Genomic DNA, 14,898 nt, shown 5'->3' with positions numbered 1-14,898 from the left:
ACTACTAGAATAAAAACCCAACAATCCAAAACAAAACGAAAACCAAAACCCACAAAGGGAACCCCAGAAATCCTCAACATAACAGAATCCAGAGTTGTTAACTAGCAAAAAAACTGGGAAAATGTGACCCATATTCGAGGAAAAAAACCCAGTTAATAGAAACTGACTCCAAGCGGCCCAGATGGGGGGTTTAGGAAGACTTCAAAGTAGCTTTTGTGATCATATTCAAAAAATCAAAGGAAAACATGGTCTTACTGAGTGGACAGATAGGGAGTCTCTGGAAACTATAAAACAAAATCTAAATGGAAATTCTAGAGTAAGTATAGTAACTAACAATTCTATTGACAGATCAATAGAAATTACCACTCTGAAGAACAAAGATTTAAGAAAAATGAACAGTCTCAGAGATCTGTGGGACAACATAAAGTAGTTCTACATACATGTAATTGGAGTTCCAGAAAGAGGAAATGAGAGAAAAATGGCAGAAAATGCAGTAATGTAAAAGCAAGTTAAAATCTGAAAGGTGAAATGAGTTTGAAACTTTAAACAGGAAATCAACCCTAAAAAAATGTTAGGATAATCTCATTTATGGAATAAAATACCTTTCAAAACCATCTCTCTTTTCTTATCAGAGAAAAAAAATCACCAAAACTATGAATGTTCCTCAAAGCACTTTAGTTGATTTAAAATTTTAACGCGGGACTAATATATTAGTCAGCTATTCGTTTATAATGGCTCCTGAATTATACTATTCTGTGTTTAACTTTAGGCATTCAACATCTGTGGTCAGATATGATACTACTTAGCTCACTGCTTTGAGCCCATGGTTTCTGGAAAAGAATTTCTAAATTTAGAAAGCTAGTTCAAAGGAATGGAAGCTAGACAGACCTCTTCTGGACTTATTTTTATGATACTCAGAGAGAAGCTATGTTTTCTAAATCTCCTCTTATTGCTGGTATTAAGCATCAGCTCATGGGCAGTATAAAAAAATGGTCTGAAGCATACAGCAATTAAACCAGATGCAGAACATGAAAAAAGTAGATAAAACATTATCTAGAGTAGAAGATGTCTGATACTTGTCCAGCTCCCAAACTGAAAAAGCAACAAACCAAAGCCATTAACAAATGCATACAAGATACCTGTAGTAGGGGTCTGCAGAGCATATTTCTTTACAAGAGTTTCTGGTGCACTATGTGAAGGCCATTAGTGGGTGTTTAAAGTGAATGATGTAGCACAATTTATGTTTGCCTTTTCCAATTTGTTTTATATACTGAAAAAAAAAAACTACTCTGGGAGGAAAAATGTCTCCTACTTTTAACATTTCTCAGTTCTTGAGCCTAAGTTTCCCACTCACTGCACCATTCAGTTCTAAGTTCTTATCTGTAACCCTTTCCCACAGTTCTGTACTTAAGCATTTGGGGCTACAATTTTGGCAATATTTATGATGCTAAGGGGAAATGTTAAGGACTATTCTTCGAGTCAGTCAGTACACAATAATCTAGGAATATTAGAAAATTTAATGTTAAATTTTAACATATAGCAAGTGTCTAACCATGTGAACATTCAGATTAAAGTCTTTAGTGTCTCTTATTTTCTAAAGTAAAGCTTGTGATCAAGACAAGCACTGTACTGTTATAACGAATTAACATCCACTAAAATATTTACTATTCCATTGGTTCTTAATTTAATAATCTTACCTAAAAACTGAGGGTTGTTGTGATGTGTTAAAATTAAACCTGGACATGTTTCTCTCAATTATTTTCCTAATCTTGTACTTTTTATTATCAATGAAACCTAAGACAGGTATGGAGGTTTTAAGTGTTAAATTTTCTATTATTTTTTCATTTAAGGGAAAGCATACATGATAACCCCAACCTCAGTTATGTACATTTAGTCTTATTCAGAAGATTGTTAGTAATTTTGAATTCCCATGAGTTTTTAGCTGCTTATAATCCATCTATTTGAAAAATACTGCAATTGTTGGCTTTTCATTAGATTTTTGCTGGACTGAAATTAAATGTTAAAATCTAAGATCAGGAGGAAATGATTAATTGGCCCATGCAAAAAAAATATTTTTATGGGTTTAAGAAAGCCAATATACACTGGAGAATCAGAAAAACAAAAATGAATTTAATTTTTATAGTATACCAAAAACTAACTGTAATGGGTTGAGTTGTGTTCCCCCCAAAAGTTCTACACATGGTACCTGTGAACATAATCTTATTTGAAAATTGGGTCTTGGGTTTCCCTGGTGGTGCAGTGGTTAAGAGTCTGCCTGCCAATGCAGGGGACACGGGTTTGAGCCCTGGTCCGGGAGGATCCCACATGCCGCGGAGCACCTAAGCCCATGCACCACAGCTACTGAGCCTGTGCTCTAGAGCCCGCGAGCCACAACTACTGAGCCCGACTACTGAGCCCGCGAGCCACAACTACTGAAGCCCATGTGCCTAGAGCCCGTGCTCCGCAACAACAGAAGCCACCGCAATGAGAAGTCCGCGCACCACAACAAAGAGTAGCCCCCACTCGCCGCAACTGGAGAAAGCCCGTGCGCAGCAACGAAGATCCAACGCAGCCAAAAATAAATTAAATAAATTAAAAAAGAAAAGAACATTGGGTCTTTGCAGATATAATCAAGTTGAGATGAGGTCACATTGGATTAGGGTGGGTCCTACATCCACTGACTTGGCATTTTACAAGAAAGGAAAGAGATTTGGATGCAAAGGTAACAGAGAAGAATGTGAAGATATGAAGAAAGTGATGTGAAGATGGAGGCAAAGATTGAAGTGAAGGCATTTATAAGCCAAGGGATGTCAAGGATTGCTGGGATACACCAAAGGCCAAGAAAAGGCAGTAAGGGTTCTTCCCTAGAGACTTTTTTATAAAGAGTATGGCCCTGCCAACACCCTAATTTTGGACTTTTTGTCTCCAGAACTGTGAAAGAATAAATTTCTGTTGTTTTTAAGCCACTCAGTCTGTGGTGCTTTGCTCTAGCAGCCCTCGGAAACTAACACACTAATGCACAAATAACAATATAGATTTGAACCTGATTTTTTAAATTGAGGGAGACTTACTTTCCCCTAGGTTATATGTACCCAGCATATTGGAAAGAGAACAGGTAATTTTCTAGGGAACTGATTGGCTCAAAATCACCCTGGATGATTTTTTTCTAACATTTGTCTGAGTATACCATAAGAGGATAAAATAATATATCTAAAGAACAAAGAAAAAGTTAACATTTTTGATGAACTGAACAATGTACTGATTTGGTAACCTTCAAAATACTGGTCAACATATTTACTTAGCCCCAAGAAACAACTCTAAATTGGTTTAATAAAGCAAATTAAACTTCACATAGGAAAATCAAATTACTGGAACAATGAGGTTTTCAAAAGGACACAAAGGAAGTTTTTTTGTTTTTTTTTTAACTTCATAAAAATTAACTTTAATGTGAAAAAAATTAATCAAAGGTTCCAAAGACTTGACTGCAAACTAACTTGCTGGTGGGGGGCAGGGGAAGGGGGGGAAGTATTTCTTTTTTCCAGTTTCAGTGGCATTAAAGTCATACTATTAATAACTAAACTTTTATTTTCTGAATTTATAAAGTTGAAGGCATTCTAAGTTTCCAAAGTAAATGTAATTATATACATATTATGTATATATATGCAATATATATGTAATTATATACATATATGTAATTATATTTACAGTTAAACTATTCCTACAAATATAAAACATTTATAAGAATTGTAAGGAAAACTTACTTTACTTTTGCGATTCATTTTTTTTTTTTTTTTTGCGTTACGCGGGCCTCTCGCTGTTGTGACCTCTCCCGTTGTGGAGCACAGGCTCCAGACGCGCAGGCTCAGCGGCCATGGCTCACAGGCCCAGCCGCTCCGCGGCATGTGGGATCCTCCCAGACCGGGGCACGAACCCACGTCCTCTGCATCGGCAGGCGGACTCTCAACCACTGCGCCACCAGGGAAGCCCGCGATTCATTTTTTAACAAGCATTTATGGAATGTCTAAGTGCCAAACACTACGAGGTATGAGAATTCAAAGATACATAGGGCTCAGTTCCATTCTTTATGGAGTATACAGTCTAATGACAAGGTAGACAGTAAAAATGGGACATGTTCTATAAAGAGATATGAAGAGAATAAAGGAGCTTAGGCAAAGGATCAGCCTAGGAAACCAAGGGAAACTTGATGGAGAACCAACATTTGAACAAAGTCTTTGACAAGCAGGAATTTTTCAGATGAAATGGGAAGGTAGAAATAGAAGCAAAATTCCAGGAAAATAGAAAAAAAGAAAGATATGGAATCCTGAACAGATTTGACATATCCAGAGTTGCTCGGAAATTTTTTATTGCTAAAGCATAAGGAAAGTAACATCAAGTATTGAGAGATGAGGCTGGAGAGAGGCTAAAGAATTTAGACTTTGTGTCCCACTTCACAGGGCACCAACTGCACTTTTCAAACTGGGAGTTCCATGAGACACAAAGACCATATAGGAAACCGCTACAGTAACCCAGGAGAGACATACTGAGGGTCTGGACTAAGGCAGTGTCAGTGGAATGGGAGAATAGACTGGATTCCAGAATCATTTCTGGAATCAAATCATGATGCTCTGCTAATAAGGGACTAAGAAGAATCAAAGATGGTACTGAGGCTTCTGGTGAAGGGATCTGAGCTGATCAACAAAGAAATGGAATACAAATTTGGGCAGGCAGGAGAAGTGGGGAAGTGGTGAAAGATGAAGGTAGTAAAATGTTAGTTTAAGATATCTGCAAGACGAAGAAAATTTTCTAGTAATGACAATACTCAGTATTTATATTTTTTACTGCATATGAAGTACTTTTACATACGTTCTCTTGGTTGACAGAAAAACCCAGTGAGATAAGAGCATTTCACAGATAAGAAAACCAGAGCTCAAAAGGTGAGGTGACTTGTTACAGGCTACTCAGCTAGTAGGCTACCAGGCTAGAGTCAGAAAAAAAAAATCAGAGTCCTATCTAGTCTTTCAAAAGCCACTCCATACCATAGATAAATTATGGTTAGTTTCCAATTGTTATTCACGTCTTAGCATTTTGCTGCTTCCCACTGAGCTGATTTTATTTAATCACTGTTGAGTCCAGAATCACCTAGTCCACAATGGCACTTGAAGTTATGACAATATCCAGAGGAAAAAAATTTAGAGTTAGTGAGAATCACGTTACTGGAAAAAATCTTAGACCATTAAGTGTTAGAAGGTCTTTCAGTTCTTCTGATGGAGGAATTCTATGATAGGTTCCCAAAGTAACCTCCAGAAATACATTATAGTTTCAAAGGGTTCCATGGTTTAATTAATTTGGGAATTAATTGCTTTAGATTGCTTTATTGCACAATTTCACAAAGACTTTAATATTCTAATGTACACTGAAAATTTCTAGGAGTATAATTAAGGATACAGTGTTCCCCAAACGTATCTGACCACTGAACATTTCTCCCAAACATATTTTTCTTTTTGGCTGCACTGCATGGCTTGTGGGATCTTAGTTCCCCGGCCAGGGACTGAAGCCAGGCCCTCGGCAGTGAGAGCATGAAGTCCTAACCATTGGACCGCCAGGGAATTCCTTCCCCCAAACTTTTGATTTAGAGTATCTTATGGGACTAGCATTCTATAGAATACACTTTGAAATACTGCTCAATGAAACTATTTAAGCAACATACCAACAAATACAAATTAAAAATAATAAACACAAACAGTACATTAGTGCTGAGGGAATGCAGAATAAAAAGGAGGGATGACAATTTGTAGAATTAATTGGGCAAAGTTTCCTGCTCAATATACTGTTTAATTTTGCAATGAAATTTAGGCAGTAATATGAACTAGGAATACATGTGCTTACCAGTAGAAATCTTTTAAATTGCTGATTGACGCAATTATAAAATAAAAATTTGCGGGACTTTGCTGGTGGTGCAGTAGTTAAGAATCCGCCTGCCAATGCAGGGGACATGGGTTCGAGCCCTGGTCTGGGAAGATCCCACATGCCGTGGAGCAACTAAGCTCGAGTGCCACAACTACTGAGCCTGTGCTCTAGAGCCCATGAGACACAACTACTGAGCCCACGTGCTGCAACTACTGAAGCCCATGCACCTAGAACCCATGCTCTGAACAAGAGGAGCCACCGCAATGAGAAGCCTGCACACGGCAACAAAGAGTAGCCCCCACTCGCCACAACTAGAGAAAGCCTGTGCACAGCAATGAAGACCTAACACAGCCAAAAATAAATAAATTAATTTAATTTTAAAAAGTTTTATTACCATAACTTATAATTTTAAAAAATTTAATTGCCTATACTTGGGGGAGTAAATAATTAATTTCTCTTATACTATTAAGATGGTTAGGTTTTATAGCCTTCTGAAACTTCATCAAAGCTTCTTGTTCTTACTTATTAATTAATGACTGCTTCAAGGTTTCATATGGCCTTTAATCCATCAGAATTTCATTGTAGTCTCAGGTAAAAATCTCATTATTACAGATTCCATTATGAGGAAGGGATCTATATAATAAACTTGTTTGCAAATGTCCCATTCTGAGGTTATGATTTGTCATAATGAATTTTTATAAAGAATGATTTTACACACCAAATGCTTCCTCTTGATTATCCTCTTAAAATAATCATCCTATATTACCGCAGACGATAAATGGTATTCCGTTTGCAGCCCAGAACAGAGAGCTAAGAGCTCCATAATTCTGCCTGGTGATCAAGTCCTTTAACTTCCTTAGTCCTTTCCTACTTCAAACATTCCTACTCAACAAATCTAACTGAACTCCAAATTACTACAATGTAGAGAGACCTGGGAAAATGGAAGGAAAATGTAAGAATCTGAGTTCCTCCAGTTTACTAAATTCAGGCTTTCTATTCATTCATTGATTCATTATAGAGAGCCTTCATGTACCCCTGCAAACTATAAATCTGATTTCTAATAATACATGCTTCATAACAAAATCATAATAGAATTTTTCTTTAATAAAACATTCTTTTAAAAACTAAAGAAATAATAATAGTATTAATGCATGTCTTATTTTGTATTTATGGGGTTAGTTCATTAAATAGAATATCTTTATTATCTCATTATTTAAAATTTTTGAAAAAAATTTGATGTTTTTTTAGGACATATTATCCATAATCCAAAGCAGACATCATTAGATACATAAGATATTTAAATCACCTGGAGCTACACTACTGAATTATAATTTATACAGACTAAGGTTCCCTTTTCCCTAGTTAATTTCAGTGCATAATAGGAAAAGAGGGAAAAAAGCACAACCTTTTCTTTTTGGTGCTTTTTAAATTGAGTATTTTAATCAAATGGGAATTTTCTACTAGGATTACTATAGTTCACTGCTTCTAGAGTAACAGTAAGCAGTTCTACAGACACAGTTGCAAACTTAAGCTACGAAAATTAGGTGATTAATCTTCTCCATTACTTTGGCATTATCCCCACACTGGTTCCTTATCTAAGGAATCTGAATCTGCTGAGGTCCCAAAACGGAGACTTGGATGCATAAATACAAGGTTGTTTCCAAACATTCGACCATGTAAACAAAAAGTAAGGGCACAAGATAAAAGTATCTGATGATTGCTTTAAAATTCCCTATTGAAACTGGAGAAAATATGCCACTCTTCTGTAGATTCATTTACATTTGCTTCTTAACTAGAAAAAGAAAATAGATACAGACATGTTCATGAGCGCTCACATAATGATTCACACACAAATGAACTGGTAAAAAACTGTAACACACTTGAATATTTTATAAGTAGAAGAAAGTTTTCTTACCTTCAGAAGTTCAAAGTAATGTAGACAGTGGTAAACAGGGGCTAGAAGTAGCCTGGGTAAAACATACTGAACAGCTTCTTTGAAACCTTCGCCTATTGACTAGAAAACAAAGTGATTTAATTTTTAAGTTTACTTTTCAGACATCATATATCTTGATCTAAAAACTACTATACCTGCAAATAGAGTGCCGCTCCAGGCTTTGATAACTGACTAAGGAAACGATCATGAAAACCAGGTCGTAAAATATCTCGAGCATATGATTCATATGGATCAAATGCCAGTTCCTTAGAAAATAAAGAAGGCAAAACATAAATAATCTTTCTCCAAGGTAAAGTATAAATGACCTACCACCATAAACACAAAAAGATTAAATTATGGGCACACCTATGCCTGCACAATTATATATTTCTTTTAAAGCCTCTAAACAAAATTACATTGCTATTAATTTTAACAGAATAAACCTAATATTCTCAATTAAGAAAGTAAATCAATTCTTTCTGATGAGTAATGGGATTCTTATATGTTATGACACCTCTCATGAAAGGGTTCTAGTAGAGTATTATCAACAAACATAGTCAAAAGAATGGGGGGATTTTTAGATCTGGAAAACTAAGTGTAGCCTGAATAATAAAGAATATAGATATCCACAACCAGGTAAAGTATAAACATTTAGAATATTGGTGCCAGACATTTATTTTCTCACGGTTATTTCTTGTTCATAGACTTACTTACACATTCTGCAAGCCAGAGGTAATTGTTTATATCATCTAAAATTCATTGGCACATTTTTCACAAAACAATTAAATAAAAATTTAATCCAAATTGCCCAAAAATTTTACCATCACCAATGATTAATAAACTAAACAATTCTAAAGGTTAGAATCTACTGGTTTTGCTGATTCCTGAGGAAAAAAAGAGTAGTTATTGTGATTTTATCAGGAGGTAGGATTTCTACTCTCCGCCATCCTGTGCTCTATTCCAGGTAAAAATAAAAAGCCAAAAAGCCCAAACTATTATGAAGATGGTGTTATAGATTCTAGCAAGAGCTCATTTCTATGAAGGGTAATTCTAGAAAGAGGAAGAGGACATCTAGTGGAGGACTGCAGAAGAATGAAGTTAGGAGTGAATGACAGAACAAATGTTTATCTTTAAATTACCCTTTATGTTGTTTCTCAGACTGTTTTCTTTAAGAAAGATTCAATAATAACAACACAAGATCAGAAATCAGAAGACCCCAGTTCTGTTCTCTGTGAAATGCAATATGGGATATAAAGTTCCAAGTCATCCTAAATTCCTTGAGCCATTTCAATTCCTTCAACTGTCTTCTCAACTGAAAATTTCTGTAATAATATAACAATGGAAATTGCAGTCCATTGCAGATCTTACAGGAATGGATAGTAGGTTTTCAACAATAACAGCAGGAGGGAGTCAGGTTATGAATAGACTGGATGGGAGAGAGGAATAAAAATGTGATTGGATGCTTTTATCTTGGGTCTCTTGAATTCATGAACTTATATAGAGCAGATAATGTTTGTCCTCCTCCCCTTTCAATAAACTCTAATTTATTATAGAATTTTTATGACAATTACACATATAAATTAAAGACTATACAGACAGCGTAGTGGCTTAAAAGCATGACTCTAGCATCAGAGAGACTCAGGTTCCACTTCTTATTGTACTACTTACTAGCTGTGTGACCTCTGACAAACTATCAACATTTACTCTCTCTAAGCCAAGCTTCCTCACTGGAAAATGTAGATGATATCTACTTCAAGGAGTTGTTTTAGGAATTAAATGAGATACACACAAAGTGCTTGCAATAGCGTATGCACATATTTAGCGGTGAATAAATGGTATCTAGTATTATCATTCTAAAATAGCTAATTTCAAGAGAGAAAAAAATTGACAACTAACTGGAAATCCAAGCTCTTATCACATAGTTTTATTCTTGAGGATAAATTTATAGAATGGCAAGCACTTCTAAGCATCCTCGTATAAATTAATAGATTATATTATGATCAATTTACTGGTTAAATGCAATACTTATAAGATTCATTTAAAAATTTAATTATTGATACACACAACTGTGTATTAACAGTTAAAAATATAGACTATTCTAAACATACAGAAAAGTACAGAAAACAGTTTAACAACCATATTCACCATCTAGCTCAAAAAGAGCTCAACATTTTATAACACTTCACCTTTTTTTTTTTTAAAGAAATAAAACAGTAGAGATGTAATTGATCCTCCTGAGCTCCCTTTCAGAAGGTAATTTCCTCTCCTGCTAATCCCCAGAGGAAATCACTATCCTGAATTTGATTATTTCCAAGTATATTTTTATATCATAATTACATATGTATCAAGAAACAAGGCAATGTTTTCAAATTTTATATAAATATTGTAATGTACATAGTAACAATAAATTCTTCTGCAATTTGGTTTTTATATTCAGTTGTTTTAATGATTTATCCAATATGATTCATATAGTTCCTTACAGTTCATTTATTTCAAACTCTGTATAATATTCCACTGTATAAATATATCTTTTTTTAGGTAAATTTTTTACTCTGAGATAATTTAGATTCACATGTAGTTGTAAGAAATAATACGGAAAGATTCTGTCTGTCTGCACACTACCCAGTTTTCCCCAGTGGTAACCTCTTAGAATAGTACAATATAGTGCAATATCACAACCTGGCCATTGACATTGATGTAGTAAAGTATAAAATATTTCCATCACCACAAGGATGGCTCTTGTTGCCACCCTTTTATAGCCACACCTTCCTCCTTCCCATCATAGCCTCTTTAGCCCCCAGCAACCACTGATCTATTCTGCACCTCAATAGTTTTTTCATTTCAAGAAAGTCATATAAAAGGAATTACACAGTATGCAACCTTTTGGAATTGCTGGATCATACAGTAATTCTTTAATTTTTTGAAGAACTGTTTTCCATAGCAATTGTACCATTTTATTTACATTCCCACCAGCAAAGTTTGAAGGTTCTAATTTCTCCACATCCTCTCCAACACTTGGTATTTTCCTTTCATTTTAAAAATTTAATTCTAGCCGTCTTAGTGAGTGTGAAGTGGTATTTCATAATGGTTTTGATTTGCATTTTACTTATGACTAATGATGCTAAACATCTTTTCATGTGCTTGTTGGCCATTTTTATATATTCTTTGGAGAAATTCCTATTCAAATCCTTTGACCATTTAAAAACTGAGTTGTTTGTCTTTTTTGTAAGAGTTCTTTATATACACTGAATATATCAGATATTATCAGACATATGATTTGCAAATATCTTCTCCCATTCTGTGTGCTGTCCTTTCACTTTTGATGGTACTTTTTGAAGCACGAAAGTTTTACATTTTAAGTCTAAATTATGTATTTTTTTCTTTTCTCACTCATGCTTTTGGTGTAATATTTAAGAATCCTTTGCAAAGTCAAGGTCATGAAGACTTAGCCATGCTTTTCCTAAGAGTTTGATAATTTTAGTTCTTATATTAAGTCTCTGATCCATTTTGAACTTATGTTTATATATGGTGTGAGGTAAGGAGTTCAATTTCATTCTTTTGTGCTTCTCGTAACTTTATGGTTTTTTGTGTGTGAACAAAAGTTTAAAAATTTTAATCTCTTCTTTTATGGTTTGTACTTTCTATGTGTTAAGAAACCCTTCCTACTTCAAAGTGATAAATATGTTCTCCTGTATTTTCTTCTGAACTTCTAAAGTTTTGCTTTTCATTTTTTAGATTTTATTTAAACTACTGAGAGTTTTTCCTGTATGATGTGAGCTAAGGAAGGAATATTTTCTTTCCACATGGAAAACCAGTTTTGACCCAGCATCATTTATTAATTAGTTTGTTATTTCTCTACTGATTAAAATGTAATCTCGGTCACATATCGTGTGTATGTGTATTCTTTTTCAGGGTGCTCTATTCTGTTCCACTAATTGTCTATATCTACAACTAATAATGTGGCTTTGTAATAAATCATATTAACTGTGGCTTTGTAATAAATCTTAAAATCTGATAGGACAAGTCCCCTCAACTTGTTCTTCCTCAAAATTGTTATTTTTGTCCCTTCATTCTTCCACATGAATTTTACGATCAGCTTGCTGATTTATAGATTATTCGGGGACAACTGCATCAATACAATATTGAGTCTTTCCATGAACATGGTATTTCCATTTCTTCAGATTTTCCTTATGAATATCATTATTTTATGATTTTCTTAACAAAAGTCTTGCATATATATGTTTATTGGGTTTATTTCTGAACACCTTATAGTTTTGTTACTATAGAGAATGGAGCCTTTTTCCTTTAATATTATACATTCACTTGGTTGGAACTGAGTATAGTAATGCTAGCAATTTTTATGTTGGTCTTTTATCTAGCAACTATACTGAACTTGCCTAATAGTTACAACACTATATATATTTTCTTGGATTTGCTGTGTAGACAATTATGTTGACTACAAATAGGACAATTTTGTCTTTTCTATTCTTTTTCTGTCTTTTGGCTAGTATCTCTATTAGAGTGCTGAAAAGAAGTAGTAAGCGGCATTCTCCTACGGCTTAGTCATTAAATATGTCTTTTATAGGTTTTTGATAGATATCCTTTATTAGATTAAGAAAGGTCCCTTCTATTCCTACTTTGCTCAACATTTTAAAGAAATTCCTGAATGAATGTTTTTCTATGCTTTTTCTTATTTGTTGAGATTTTAATGTTAATGTGAAATATTACATTAACTTTTAAAAAATTTCAAACCACTTAAGAGTAAACTTCCTAAGATATATCATACTGGCCACAGTTTTTATTTAATTATAAACTGATTACTTTTCTTTGCCAGTTGTGTCAGTATGTGAGAGTGGTTCATATTTCTTTCTTGTATTACTCTTATCCAGTTTTGATAATATATGTATTGATATATAATCCTAAAAAATTGAGTTGCCCTTTGTGTCCCTATTTTTTATCTTCCTTATGAATCTATTTTGTGGTTTTCTTAACAAAAATCTTGCATATGTTTATTGGGTTTACTTCTGAATACCTTATGGTACTATTTCTAAACTGAATGGAGCAGTGGACAACTTTCAAAAGAGTAAGGTTAACTGTTTCTTGAAGACTGGTAAAACTCCTAATACTTAGTGTATGCCTCATGTCATTTGTTGACACATAGATTTGATTATTCAATTTTTAATGGTTTTTAAGTTAATTAGGATATCTATTTTTTTTTTAGGATATCTATTTCTTAAGTCAATTTTCCTATTTTATATTTTTTAAAAAGTTAACCACTCCATCCCAGTTCTCAAAAATTTTCAAATGGATCTCAGCATTCCTGAATGATTTTAAAAGTTGCAATCTGTAGTTAGTTATAACTTTTTCTTCTTAATATTTATGCTTTTCCTTTTTTCTCCCTTGATCAACATTATTAGAGGTTTTGTTCTATCTGTTGTGTGCTTTCTAGTTCATTAATTCTGTTCTTCTATTACTTCCTTTATGTTGTTTCTATTATTATCAACTCTCAAATTTACATTATCTTTCCTGTTTCTTGGATTGAAACCTTTACTCATTTATTTTTAGTTATATCTACTTTTTAAAATATATGTCTAAAACTGTAAGTTTTTCTTTATGCATTGCTTTAGTTGCATCTTACAGGGTTTTGTATATAGTACTTTCACTTTTGCTCAATTTCAAGTATTTTGTAATTTTCATTGTCACTGCCTCTTTAATCCATGAGATATTTAGAAATTCATTTTTAAGACTTCCTAGTATTTTAATAACTTTTTATTGTGATTTCTAATTTAATTTCATAGTCAGAAAAGATGGTTTATATGCTATTATGTAATATTTGAGACTTCCTTTTTTATCTAATACTGTAACCACTTTTTGTAAATATAACTGGTATCTTGAAATGAATCTAGAATCATCCATATATACATAATCAAACCTGTTCATTTTCTTATTTTAACTTCTATAGCCTTAATCTTTTTTCTGTTTGTGATAGAGATGTGCTACAATTTCCTATCATGATAGTAAATTTTTTTCCATTTCTCGTAATTGTCAGTTTCTATTTCTTATATTTTGAGGCTTTATAATCAGGTACACATACATTCATGATTGTTGTATCTTCATGACGTTGTCCCTTTTCCTATTTAGGTAGTGTTCCTCTCTAATGTCCTCCCCACCAAGCTTACTTTTCCTAATTATATCAATTGATATTTATATACTAGCTTCCCTTTATTTGTTTTCATATGTTGACTTTTCAATCCCTTTATTTTATTTTTTGCCGTATGCGGGCCTCTCACCGTTGTGGCCTCTCCCGTTGCAGAGCACAGGCTCCAGACGCGCAGGCTCAGTGGCCATGGCTCATGGGCATAGCCGCTCCATGGGATGTGGGATCTTCCTGGACCAGGGCACGAACCCGTATCCTCTGCATTGGCAGGTGGACTCTCAACCACTGCGCCACCAGGGAAGCCCAATCCCTTTATTTTAAATATTTCTGTGGTTCTGTTTTGGGTGTGTCTCTACAAGCTGCAAGAAATGGACTTTTAAAAATAAAAAATAAGTACTTTCTTTAAATAGGCGAGTTTCATCAGTTTACATATACTGAGTTACTAACATAGTAGTATAATGTAGTTGGATTTATTTGTATCATATTACAGTCAGCCCTCTGTATCTGTGGGTTCCACATCTGGTGATACAGAAGGCCAACTGTACTATGCCATTTTAAATGAGGTTACTTTACTTTTTCTTTACTTCATTATTCTTTCCTATTATCAGTGGAAGAGATTAAAAAGTGTTCCTACAGTTCTTGTACATTGTAAGATATAGGTAGTATTTCTATTCTTTTGGTGATTTTCCTAAATGTTTTAAAATCAAATAAAGTTTGTTATTATCTATAAATTTTTCTAAATTTTAAAGAGAGTTTACAGTTGTTTAGTTTTTCTTATCTTCTGAATACAAGCCCATTTTATGTGCTGAGAAGTTTAGTTTACCTTCCCTTTTAAATTAAAAAAAAAACAGTTTGGTTTTTAAAATATTCAGTAGCTTGGGCCTCCCTGGGAGCACAGCAG

General features: G+C 33.9%; 1 protein-coding gene across 2 annotated transcripts in view; it reads right to left on the bottom strand.

The window, feature by feature from the left end:
* The window catches only part of SOS1 (SOS Ras/Rac guanine nucleotide exchange factor 1), a 157,337-nt gene that overhangs the window by 48,124 nt on the left and 94,315 nt on the right, over positions 1–14,898 (bottom strand). For both annotated transcript variants that reach the window (XM_060168550.1, XM_060168551.1), the window contains exons 7-8: positions 7,996–8,106; positions 7,823–7,921 (exon numbers count right to left, since the gene is read on the bottom strand). In XM_060168550.1, coding sequence (XP_060024533.1) covers positions 7,823–7,921; positions 7,996–8,106 — 210 coding nt within the window. The remainder of the gene's footprint in view (positions 1–7,822; positions 7,922–7,995; positions 8,107–14,898) is intronic.

This window comes from Lagenorhynchus albirostris, chromosome 13, assembly GCF_949774975.1.
Source record: "Lagenorhynchus albirostris chromosome 13, mLagAlb1.1, whole genome shotgun sequence".
NCBI lineage: Eukaryota > Metazoa > Chordata > Mammalia > Artiodactyla > Delphinidae > Lagenorhynchus > Lagenorhynchus albirostris.
Note: the sequence above shows the minus strand (reverse complement) of the source record. Positions and strands in the feature narration are given on the sequence as shown.